This window comes from Notamacropus eugenii, chromosome 5 (genome assembly GCF_028372415.1).
Source record: "Notamacropus eugenii isolate mMacEug1 chromosome 5, mMacEug1.pri_v2, whole genome shotgun sequence".
NCBI classification, from domain to species: Eukaryota; Metazoa; Chordata; class Mammalia; order Diprotodontia; family Macropodidae; genus Notamacropus; species Notamacropus eugenii.
This window is the reverse complement of record NC_092876.1, coordinates 230,256,952-230,270,281: the sequence shown is the minus strand read 5'-3', so window position 1 is coordinate 230,270,281 and position 13,330 is coordinate 230,256,952. Positions and strand designations below refer to the sequence as shown.

General features: G+C 39.0%; 1 protein-coding gene across 2 annotated transcripts in view; it reads left to right on the top strand.

The window, feature by feature from the left end:
* The window catches only part of ABCB11 (ATP binding cassette subfamily B member 11), a 115,945-nt gene that overhangs the window by 98,162 nt on the left and 4,453 nt on the right, over positions 1-13,330 (top strand). For both annotated transcript variants that reach the window (XM_072612234.1, XM_072612235.1), the window contains exons 23-26: positions 777-1,018; positions 2,821-2,977; positions 5,239-5,436; positions 9,238-9,444. In XM_072612234.1, the coding sequence (XP_072468335.1) occupies positions 777-1,018; positions 2,821-2,977; positions 5,239-5,436; positions 9,238-9,444 (804 nt within the window). The remainder of the gene's footprint in view (positions 1-776; positions 1,019-2,820; positions 2,978-5,238; positions 5,437-9,237; positions 9,445-13,330) is intronic.

The window sequence follows — 13,330 nt, the reverse complement described above, 5'->3', positions numbered from 1 at the left end:
AATGTCAAGATCACTTTGGACCATAAAAAACCAATCAGAGAAGTGCGTTAGCTCTGCATAGGGTAAAGAACTTTCTGGCCTACAAAATGTCTTACCAACCCAACAAGTTGCCACCAACCCTCCTCATATTTTCTAGTATCCTACTTTAGCATTCTGCTGTCTCTGATTGCTGTAAATATACATAGGTACATGGATCAGAGCTTCAATCTTCTACAAATTCTTATTTTCCAAAAAACCCATGGTTTTTTCTTTGTTTTAGGACTTCAGTCTTATGTGTTTTATTATTATATGGAGGCATCTAGGAGCTTCAGTGAATAGAGTGCTGGGCCTGGAATCAGGAAGACCTGAGTTTATATCCAGCCTCAGACACTTACTAGCTGTGTGACCCTGGGCAAGTCACATAACCTTTCTTTGCCTTAATCCACTGGAAAAGGAAATGGCAAACCTGTCCAGTATGTTTGCCAAGAAAACCCTGTGGATCATATTGTCACAAAGAGTCATACATGACTGAACACTGTTGATTTCCATGGTTAATTAGATGAGTCTTTCTATCAGGCAGACTACAGATATAATCACTCTAATAAATGTTTTTAACCATAGTATCCACATTCACACTCTGTCAAGAGGGTCATCCTTTGGTTTCTGACTTGTTGCAACCAACTTCTGCTTTGAAAAAGATTGTCCATGTAGATGTACCATTGGTGTGCCAGGAACAAAACAATTCACCATTTCTTCTCTTTTTCTCATTTTCTCTGAACCTCTTTTTTATTCTTCAGATTTCTAATGAAGCCCTCAGTAATATCCGCACAGTTGCTGGGATGGGAAAGGAAATTCGATTCATTGAAGCATATGAGAAGGCGCTGAAAAAACTATTTAGTACAGCCATTCGTAAAGCAAATATCTATGGATTATGCTTTGGCTTTTCACAGGGCATAGTATTTATAACCAATTCAGCCTCTTATAGATATGGGGGATATCTGGTTCCTCATGAAGGACTTCATTTCAGCTATGTCTTCAGGTAATAAACTGTACACCATATCTTTGAAGGGGTCAATTCTCTGTGTCAGTGAAGATTAGACCAATGAACTCAGGCCAGTCCTAAAATGGTACTTAGCAAAGTGTTGCAATAACAAGTGCACTTTGGTTTTCTGTTAACTTGCCAAGAGGGGGAGTTTCTAGTCAACTGCTCTCAGTTAGAGGCAGCAAAGATCAGTAAGGAGGAATGGTGTTTGCATCATAACTGAAACCTATCTGTGATGGTTGGAAATGTGTAATTTTGACATCTGGTTTCCCAGACTTGGGGCAGTGAGGTGGCACAGTGAATAGTGCTGGGCTTAGAGTCAGGATGATTCATCTTTATGAATTCAAATCCAGCATCAGACACTTACTAGCTGTGTGACCCTGGGCAATTCACTTATAACCCCATTTGTCTCAGTTCCACATCTGTAAAATGAGCTGGAGAAGGAAATGGCAAACCCTTCCGATATCTTTGCCAAGAAAAGTGAAAATGGGGTCATGATGAGTTGTTAATAATTGAAAAAACAACTATGTATTCCAAGGCTACAGGAGCCCAAGATTGAGATTGCAGAGAGCATCAAGTTAAAAAGAATCAGATAAAACATTCTTAATGCACTTGAGCTGTTTGGTGGCTTATTCCCTGGGTCAAACAAAATTTTCTGGATGTTCCATCTGGTTTGATCTCAAATCAAAAGATCTGGTTTAAATTCTGACTCTAGTTTCCTGCGTTGGTGACCACAAACACATTTTTTAGCCTCCCTAAGCCTCATTTTCAATAGCTATAATATAAAGATATTGCTTTTGAAGCTGCCTTCAGTTTTACTTCTGTGATATTTTTCCTCCTCACGAATTTCCCTCCTCCTCAGAAATATTTTCTGTGTTTATAAAATGGGATTACAAAGTAACTACTGTGGCTATGCATTTCTGCTAATGAAACCTTGCCAGATTGTTTGAGCCTTGAGACAAATCCACCCACGTAACAATGTGCTTGCTCTCTTACTGTTGCATCATCTGCTATGCAGTTACTTAGGACAGAATGGGGAAAGGACATCTTAGGGCAAAAACCTGGCTACACTCAAGTCACATAGGCAAAAGCACAGGCAATATCAAATGCTTAGCACAGGTTCTGATGCATTTGGCAACTTTATAGTATTTCTATGGATGTTCAATGGCTATGCTCTCCAGGCTAAATGATAAGAACTTTAATTTTGTCTTGGTATCCCCTGGGGACTATCATAGGGCTTTGCATATAGTAGGTTCTTAATAGAAGTTTGCTGATTGATTCTATTAGATTGAAAATCTTTGGGAGCAGGGAATGGGTCATTTTTATCTGTGTATCCAGGGGTGAATTTCTGTGAAGACATAGACAAAAGTATTTCAAAGGATGGGCAGGCGTTGCTGGGTTGAAATGTTTTTTGGAGAGACTGCCCACAATAATGAGAATATGAACCATTAGAATTCTGTATCAGGGGTTCTCACCTGGTATCTATGAATTCCAAAGTGGGAGGTGGGGAGTCCATGCATAAATTTCATGGGGTCCATGAATTTTTATTAATTATATTTCAATATAATTGGTTTCTTTGGTCATTCCAGATGTTTAATATTATTGAAACTAAAAATATTATTCTGAGGAGAGGTCCATAGTCTTCACCAGATTGCTAAAGGGGTGCATGAAAAGGCTAAGAACCCTTATTCTAGAGTATGTGAGTGTCAGTGCATAGTATAGTACCTGTTGTGTTATGGATACTTCTTAAAATAAATATTCCCTGAAATAAATTGATTTTACTGTCTGGGTACCTGTAGGGTGATCTCTGCAGTGGTGACCAGTGGAACTGCACTTGGAAGAGCCTCTTCTTACACTCCAAATTATGCTAAAGCTAAAATAGCTGCAGCACGTTTTTTCCAGCTCTTGGACTACCGTCCCAAAATCAACGTCTATAGCCTCGCAGGCGAAAAATGGGTAAGAAAGGAAATGGGAGTGCAGATGGTAACACTCAACTTGGTCATTCATTCAGTCTTGGCAGCCCACCTCGGTCTATATAATCCATGCATTTTATAAGTTCATATCCATTCAAGCGAATTTCTCATCATTGGATTAATGCCCACGCAGAAGGGAAATAAATTAGAACTTCCTTTGGTAGCAAGATATCATATTTGGATTAGGATATGATACATACTGTTTTAAACTCCATGTAATGTTAAAGATGGGCAGCTAAGTGGTATAGTGGGTAGAGTGCCTGCCCAGAATCAGGAAGACTCATCTTCATGAGTTCAAATCTGTCCTCAGACATTTACTAGCTGTATGACTCTGGCCAAGTCATTTAATCCTTTTTGCCTCAGTTTCCTCATCTGTAAAATGAATTGAAGAAGGAAATAGCAAACAACTGTAGTATCTTTGCCAAGAAAACACCAAATGGGGTCATGGAAAGTCAGACATGCCTGAACAACAAACGTTAAATATTTTTAATATGCTTATATTACATATATAATATATATGTATGTAGTAAATATATATAATATAAGCATATTAAATATATTTAATCTCAAGATGAATGAAAGCAGATGTACTTTGCACATTTCTATTGAAGTTCTTCTAGTGTGGAATCCTGAAATCTATTTGTCATCTAATAATACTGAATTATGAGTGGTACATACTGCCTGGGTGATCCAAAGTTACTCAGTGCTCCAGTCTAAGCAACTTTCTAAGGCATGCAGAAAATCAGCCTAAACTGAGAGAGGAAGTTTCTCAGCAAGAGCTCCCTAATACCAAAGAAATCACAGGTTGAACATGCCATAGTAGATAGAGAGGGAGATTGGAGTCAGGAAGACCTGAGGTCAAAATGAGTCTTGGATGTTTTTAAATGTTGTAACCCTGAATAAGTCACTTTAACCCAAATTTAATTTAACTTTAACTCCAATCAACTCCCTAAGATTTAATTTGAGCACCATGTAAACTCTTAAGAAATTCATTTGATCTTCAAGGAATAGGATCCTAGGGGCAGGTAGGTGACATGTGGATACAGCGCCAATCCTCATATTTTGTAGTGTCCTATTTCTCCTATCTGTGATGGCTATAAACACATGTAGATGGGTCAGAGGTTCAATTTTTTTTCATTTCTTATTTTTCAAAAAACCTACAGTTTTTTGTTTGCTTGCAGACCTTAGGTTATGTTTATTATTATATGGGAGGCAGATAGGTGAGTCCGTGGATGGAGTGCTAGGCCTGCAGTTGAGAGAACCTGAGTTCAAATCTGACCTCAGACACTTACTGTGTAACCCTGGGTAAATCACTTAACCCTGATTATCTTCTCCCCCAAAAAATTGAATCATAGATTTAGATTGGGAAGGGACCTTAGGAACCATCTAGTCTAACCTCATTTTACACATAAGGAAACTGAGGTCCAAAGAGATTAAATAACTTTCCAATAGTCACACAGGGAAATTCAAATCTAGCACTCTTTCCAAATATTTACTTTCTGATAATCCTCAAAGTGATTTTTAAGTCTTTCTATATTTTTAATGGACTACTTATATGTATGTACACATGTATGCATGCATTTGTTGGGGGTGGAGATAGGGGGATATTATATAGAAATTGCCTTTGGTTCAAGAAGGTTGAATAAACTTGCATCACACTCAGAACCTCAAATATATTTTAAAATTGACCAAATAAGCTGAATAAACCTAAGATTTACAAAGTCAACCTTTAGAAGAAAACCCCTGCCCTGTGAGTAAACTGCAGAACAAGGCTAAAGTCACTATATCTCTCCACAGCCCATATTTTAAATCCACTTTTTCTAGGACCTTGCGATTTTGCTTTTGAGTCATTCTCAGAGAAAGTGATGACTTTTTTTTTTCTAGAATTACAAGGTGAATGGATCAAGAGGCATGAATCCAAGAAATCATGCCCTATTAATATCTTTGTCTTTGCTGTAGGCCTTCAATGGCACAGAGTTTGAGATGTGGTTTCCTTCCTAATGGACCAAGAAAAGGAAATACACTCAGAAACAGAGAAAAGGGAAGGAGAACTGATTACTTCCTCAGACTTTCCTGTCCTGTGTACCTAATAGTTCACAATTAGAATTTTGCTTTATTCACTTCCTGCTTCTAAGTAGCATGATCTGTCATCATGATGATGTCTTAAGAAAGGATTATCATACTTTTTCAGGGTTGTGGGCTCTGATGTGAACATAAGTAATTCCCTATTTCTTCCATTCATAGGACAACTTCAAAGGGAGCATTGAGTTTGTTGATTGTAAGTTTACATATCCATCCCGACCCAATGTACAAGTTTTGAATGGTTTCTCAGTGTCTGTTAAACCTGGACAGACTCTTGCACTTGTTGGAAGTAGTGGCTGTGGCAAAAGTACCTGTGTTCAGCTGTTGGAGAGGTTCTATGACCCTAGCAATGGGAGAGTGGTAAGCAATCCAAAGGCTTTCTTTCTGCCATCCTGTTTGTTACAGACTATCTCCAGCCTCCTGAAATTTTCTTCCAAGATGGCCAGAGACACTCTTTGGCTCTTGGTTTGGACACTTAACCCTATGAATGTTTTTCCATTTCCAGTCATTGCTGGTTGACCTGACTTTGCTCCCATAATTCTTTCCTCCAGATAGACTGATGACAACTGTATTATGCAACGACAGCAGGTCACTGCAAGTCTGGAGCTCTGTGCTTTACACAGGCCTGGGCTTGCCTAGAAATAAAGCAGAAAGTGAAACTTAACCAGGATGGGGATGATGGGAAATCTGAGAAAGGGGCAATTGGCAAGGTAGCAGGAAACAGTGAATTGAGCTGGTCAAAGACCATACAAAGTAGAATATAAGAAAAGAGTGATGATTTCTGTTTAAGTATCTTGTTATCTACATGAAACAAATACTGCAGATGCTAGAGCAAGATGCTCAAAAGAAGAATTTAGCTTGTTATTTTGACTTCCCTGATGTCTTTTTTTAAAAAAGACCATCCCAAGTTATTGATAGAACTTTTTTTTGTCTCCATGAAAGTTCAGACAGACAAAAGTTCTTTTAGGCAATTGTAGTAGAATGGGAATGGAGGAGAGAGAGAGGTAGGGAGGGAGGGAGAGAGAGAGAGAGAGAGAGAGAGAGAGAGAGAGAAAGAAAGGGCAAAGAAGAGAGGAGAGAGAGGTGGGAGAGAAGTAGAAGTGTAAAGAGAGGGAGGATAGGAGGAAAAAGGGGAAAGAAGAGAAGAATAGAAGGAAGAAAAGGAGAGATGGAAAGAGAAAAAAAGGAGAAAAAGAGGGATACAAGTAGTAAGGAAAGAAGATAGAAGGAGAAAAAGAGAGAAGGGAAAAATAAATGAGAAAAAGAGAAAGAGAAGGGAAAAATCAAAAGGGGAAAGCAGAGAACAGTGCAAGAAGGAGAGACTAGGAAAGGAGAAGGGAAACTAATAATAGAGATGGAGAATATAACGATGAGAAATGCAATGGAAACTGAAGGATGCAAAGAAAGCACATTCCTAAACAAAGCAAGGCAAGCATGGCCTAAGAAGAACTAAGCAAATGGATATCAGCAGATTAAGAAAGACCAGGAATGTGAGATCAAGAGGAATAAGATGCTGGAGAAGCAGACTCAGTTATTCTCAATGAATGCTGAATGATTACATAGTATTTGCCATCATTTCCTGCTAGCAATTCTCAGTATAAAGATATTTAATCTGCTTTGCAAGTAGCTGCTGACTAGAGTATTTAAAAAACAGATTATAATGAATTCAGTTATTTTTCAAAGGAATAGAATATGATTTCCAAAAATGTCATTCACATAAAGTCTATTGCCCAAGAGAACTATAAGGTCCTTGAAGCTTAGGAAATATAAAATAATCATTTTTTAAAGTGTACAGTTTTAAAATTTGTTCAATTTACATTTTGGTAGCATTTTTCCTCCTTTAATAACACAGAAAGTAGTAAAAATAATTAAAGTAGGAAGCTGCCAACTGTCTAGCTTCCTCCCCTTCCCCTGTTCCCAGCTGCACATCAGGTGAGCTCATCTCACATATTGGCCCTGCCTCGCTCCTCTCTAAGGATCACTGTAGTAGTAAAGCCAGAGTCTCTATATCTCCTCTCACTGTGTGGTAAATGGAGTCTCCTCACAGGGCAGTGTTCAATCACACATACACACACACACCACCACCACCACCACCACCACTACCATCATTGCTTATCTGAGAGTAAATTTAATGCTGTTTGGAAGGGAGAAAAGAAAAGAGGGAAGAGAGGGAAGGAGGAGGAAGAAAGGAAGGAAGGAAGGAAGGAAGGAAGGAAGGAAGGAAGGAAGGAAGGAAGGAAGGAAGGAAGGAAGGAAGGAAGGAAGGAAAGCAAGGAAGGAAGAAGAGAAGAAAAGGAAGGAAGAAGAGATGGAGGGAACAAAGAAAGGACAGAAGTAAGGATGAAGGGTGGGAGAGAAAGAAGAAAGAAGGAAATAAAAATTTAAAAAGTAGCTATTAAGTGCCAGGCATTGTTCTAAACCCTTTACAAACATTATCTCATCTGAACACAACAACAACCCTGGAAGAGATAGGTGCCATTATCAACCCCATTTTACAGCTGAGAAAACTGAGGTTAAGTCCTAGGTCACACAACTAGTAGGTTTCTGTGACTGGATTTGAAGTCAAATTTTCCTAACTCCATGCCCAGACCTCTTTCCACTGTGCCACCCATCTATCAAAGCAGTCTTGTGTCCAACAGTACTTTCTGTTACAGATATTTCCCCAAACACATTGAGGTCAGATAATGAGCGACTGAGTCCCAAAAAAGCACTGTCCTAGTCTCAGGTTTATCAAATGAAGATAGATACTTTTCCCCAAGTAGGTGAACAATAATAATAGTATAGGATTTAGAGCTGAAATGAACCTTATAGGTCAGCTGATCTCATCCCCCCATTTAATTGATGAACATGCTAAGGTCCAGAAAAGTTACACAGTAACATTGTCAAGGGCAAGCAAGAGAGCCATTGGCATTTGAACTCAGCTCTTCTGACTCTAATTTCAGCGTCCTTTCCACTAAGCCAAGGTTCTTGAAGACTGATAAGCATTCACTGATCAATGTGGATCTATGCAATATTATATTTTTATTAGAAACAATTAAACATAAATGTAAGCATATATATTTGCTCAATAACCACTAACATTTACACTCATTTCAATGCTTAAAATATTACAGCATTTCCCCCCAATTTCTCCAAATCAGGATATCTTTGTGTATTTATCCTTCTCTCATCTCATGATTTCTTTGTAGTCTTCATACTTTTCTGTGTTAATGGTGGTCCATGATGGGGCTCATTAAATCATAGATCTAGTAGTGCTAGGAACTTTGGAGGTCATCTAGTTCTTGCCCATTATTTTACAGATAAAAGAAGAAGTTAAGGGACTTACCCAAGTTCACATAGGGAATAAGCAACAGAAGTAGGATTTGAACAGAGATCCTCTGACTCCAGAGACAGTGCTCTTTCTGTTATACCATGTTGTCTCCTATTATCCAGCTCTGTGCTCTTTAATGTCAAGGTAGGGAAACTGGGAATTGAGATGCCTTGTGCCATCCAATGTGGGGACTCTTGGCTAGCTTTCTGAATCCTTACTGAATTGCAGTGTATTGCAGTGACTATATTAAGAATGGACTCTTAATTGCAGAGCGTTGTTATACCATGAACTTTTAATTTATTGTAGAGGCATCTTTTGCACCAACATTACAGGAAAATTTATCCTTTTCTTTACTGCTACTAAGTTCCTATTCTGATGCCTCATCATGAAGCAAAGGTGATTCTAGGTTCTAAGGGCTAGGACATCAGTCCTGGGAAGGCTTTCCAAACAGGAAGTCTTCAAGTGTGGGCCCAGTGATGATCAATATGTCTGTCATCCAAGAATCAAGCCTAATCTGGTCCACTGTTCATCAGAAGGCTGACCACCAGGTGATTTATTTCTTTTTTGCCATAGTAACATGTGAAGACCACTGATGAAGATTTAGAAGGTTTATGGTTTCCCTTGATGGAGAGAGTACCCATATCAACAAAATCGTAGAGCCCCAAAGAAAGCATGATAAATACATCTGAATCCCATGAGGGTCTATAGTTTTGCCAAATTCAAACCAAACCAAAGCCTTATTAGAGCTGTGAGATGCTGGTTCTGCCTCTACCCAAAGAAATGTATTCTTCTGATTGTGGAAAATTCCCTGCTAGCTGGAATTCTAAATGTATTATCCCCTTTATTGGCAGATAATAGATGGACATGATAGCAAACGTGTTAATGTCCAGTTCCTTCGATCTAAAATTGGAATTGTATCTCAAGAGCCTATATTATTTGCCTGCAGCATCGCTGACAACATCAGATATGGAGATAACACTAAAGATATTCCAATGGAGATGGTCATTAAAGCAGCAAAGAAGGCTCAGCTACATGAATTTGTCATGTCACTTCCAGAGGTAAGTACCACAGTAGAATTTGGAATCATTCCCAGAATTCCCAGAATAATTTTCCACAGAAAGGGGAAGCAGGGACCAAAGCAGACTAGTGATGACTGGGAAGGGAAGCCCAAGGCTGTTCATGAACACACAGTAATTTTCTTGCAGCTCAGTTTATTACTGTTTCAAAGTAAAATAAATGTACTGTATCAAGATTCTGTTATGTTGTGAGGGAAGACTCATTAAGCACACTTTGGAAAAGATGCTTGCAGAGTTTGGCAGGCAAGACAGTAGCTCATTTGGGTCCTGTCTACTTGGGGGCAGGTATTGTAGACTGGTTTTCCCAGCGTTTAGGACTAACTCACATCTACTTTAATTCTGTGCCTCTTCATCACCACTTCATGTGTCCCTTTTGGGATCAGAATACAGATGAGGAAGGTGGACCCATCCCAGAGAGGCAAAGTAATAAATGAATGAATGGCCACTTTTAAAAGAGAAAAAGGAAAAAATTCTCTTTAACTTTGGCTTGTCTTTACTTTAGAACCTCCTAGGTATGGAAGCTTCTTGCTTTTCTCATTGGTAAAAACGAGCTGTGCTCTGGGTGGAGCTGGAAGAGAAAGCCGGCTTTTTCATTTTGGCCTGTGTGCTTATTGTTTGCTCATTGTTCCAAGGTTTTTGGCTAAATAGCTCGCATAGTTTTGATTCTAAGTCTCTGCAGACTTGGTCTAATTGTCCACCAAGATGATAATTATTCATTGCCGCACCCTGATGTGAAAGGTGAATATTGCTATTTTACTATAAAAAAGCTGTGGAATAATATTCAGCACAACAATAATATTTATCAGGCACCTAATGTGCAGAACAGTGTCTTCTAGTAGACACTAGAAGAAATAAACTAGTTATGGTCAAGGAGGTTATAGTCTGGCATGAATGACACCCACAAAATTTATTCAGTATTACATAATAAGCATATTATAAAACAGAGTGTTCTATGTATTCTGAAGGGAAGAAAGATTGGGAAAATTTTTCTATAAAAGGTGATATTTGAGGTGGGTTTTCTGAATAGATAGGACTTCAACTGGCAGGGAAAACAGGGAGGGAATGCATTATAGGCATAGGAAACAGCCTGAGAGTAGCCACTGTAGGGTGGGAGCTCAAGGGACAGAACGGAATTCAATTTAGCTGGAGCATAGGATCCATAAAGGGAAATATGACAGTGGCCAAAAAGCCACCCTTGAATCTAGGAAGGCCTATCTTTGAAATATACCAGTGGATAATCTTGGTTCTTAGTGTAACTCCCAGGCATCTCTCCAAGACCCTAAACTGAAGTGTAGCCCCCAGATTTCCATTGCCAGAAGGAGGGTCCTCATTGAGGCTCTATTCCAGTGAAATTACAGATCTAACAATGAAGGAAAGGCTATATGGTGAAGTAATATGAGTCAGAAAAAGCAGATTGTCACCAGATTGTAGAAGGCCCTGAATGTCAAAGAAGTTTGACCTTTATTTGGTAAATGATAGGGAGTCACTCAAGACTGAGTTTTGATAGAGAAGTGATGCAATAAGATACAAGCATAAGAAAAGTGCTTCTAGTAGTGTGACAGACGGACCAGAATAGTCAATCAGTCAATAAGCATTCATTAAGCACCTTCTATGTGCCAGGCAATGTGCTAAATTCTGGGGACAGAAAGAGAAGTAAAAGTCAGTCCCTACCCTTGAAGAGCACACAATCTAATGCAGGAGGCAACAGGTAAGTAACTATGTATTGAGAAGCTATATGGAAGGCTAGAATGGAGGTGATAAAGATTTGTACCAGGGCAGTGGTCGTGAAATAGAGAGAAGGAGACAGATGTAAGATGTGGTAGATATGGAATCAACAGGACTCAGTTACTAGTTTTGTATGAGAGGTGAAGGAGAGAGAAGTTGAAAGTAATCCCAAGATTATGAATATGGGCTGAGTGACTAGAGAAATATAAGGTCAAAAAGTAGAACACATGTCAGGAGGGATAGAATGAGCTCAGCTTGGGACATCTTGAGTTTAAGATCCTGTGGAACAGATGATAGGCAGTATGGTGTAGGGGAAAAATCATAGTCTTGGAGTCTGGAGAAAACTAGAGTCAATATCGCTTTCAGAGCTCACTAGTTATCTGATCATGGGCAAACTACTTAACCTCTCTAAGGTTTGGTTTTCCTTATCTGTAAAATGCGGATAAAATGGCTTCAGTATCTATTTTACAGAGTTGCTGTGGTCAAGCAAGATCATGTATATAAAGCACTTTGTAAACCTGAAAGGCTTTTGTAAATGTTAGCTGTCACACCACATATCCTGCAGATGGGTATGTGAGTCTGGAGCTGAGAAGGAAGTCAGACCTGAGTGTCCAGATTCGGAAGTTGGTGGTTGAAGCCATGGAGGGAAAGGAGATGGATGGCCAAAAAAAGAGTGTAGAAGGATAAGAGAGGACAACCAAGAAAAGGCCGTGGAGAATAGTCACATTAAGGGAATGAAAAGAGAATGAGAAACCAAAGAGAGAAACAGAAAAGGAGTGATCACAGAGGTAGGGAAAAAATCAAGAGAGTGCTATGTCTCTGAATCCAAGAGAATTAAGTGGTCAGCAGTGTTGGAGCTTGGAAATTGGTGAAGAATGATGAGGCTGTTGGGTTTGGTAATTAGGGGGTCATTTACGACCTTTGAAAGAACAGTCTCAGTGGTGGTCAAAATGAAGGGTGGAGGTTGGGGTGTACATGGTTTGGAAACGGCAGCATCAAGTGTAGATGGGGGTAGCGTATATAACGGGTTAGCACTGCAAGTCTAGGAGACTGTATAAGTACTTGGTGAAGGCATAAACCAAGTCAGGAAAGGGAAAAGAGTTATCCAGACAGTTTATATTTTCAAGAATGAGGAATAATCTATTGTGTTAAACAAAATATTCTATATTTGAAGTTTTGCTAGCCTGAGTGCTCACACAGGAGCTGAGAGGTCTTTTAGACATGAAAATTCTGATGTTCCCAGGAGAGTCCATGGGTAGGAACAAAACAAATAAAATTAATATGTTATCAGCTGAGCCTTTTTGGGTGGGGTCAAACAGAAGTCAAAGATATTATACATCATTGAGAAGCCTCCAGGATCCAATCTGGTCCCCAAGTTTCAGTAATGGTCTAAGGGTGTTACATTAGAATTTTGGAGACACATACATGTAGGCATATGAAAACAAACAAATCAAGAAGGAGAGAGACAGACAGAGAGACAGAGACAAGAGGCAGAGAGAAAGAAAGAGACAAAGAGAGAGAGAAAGATGAATAGAAAGACAGAAAAGGAATAACTGCTTATGTAAGGTCCTAGATAAGATGAGAATAGGTAATGGAAACAAGAGCATGGATAGTAAGATTAATAAGGAATAGGAACTTCTCTCCTATAACTACAATCAGGGAGGAGAAACGGGATGATGATGCTGAGCAGTTATGAAGAATGGATCTCTTTGATGAAATAAGAGATTAAATTATCTACATAAGGTGTCTGGGTGGCACAGTAGATAGAGAACTGGACCTGGAGCCAGGAAGACTCTTCTTCCTGAGTTCAAATCCTGCCTCAGACACTTAGTAGCTGTATGATCCTGGGCAAGTCACATTTTCCTCATCCGTAGAATGAGCTGGAGAAGGAAATGGCAAACCACTCCAAGAAAACCCCAAAATGGGGTCACAGGGAATCTGAAATGACTGAACAGCACAACACCACCTTTGTGACCTTAAACAAGTTAGTTAACTTCTCCAAGAATTAGATTTTAAAAATCTAAAAAAAAAAAAATCTAATAAAAAATTATAAAATAAAGTTTTAGGATTAGATGACTTCTAAGAGATGACCTGAATAATCAATTGATCAACAGTTAACAGGTATTTATTAAGTATTTACTTT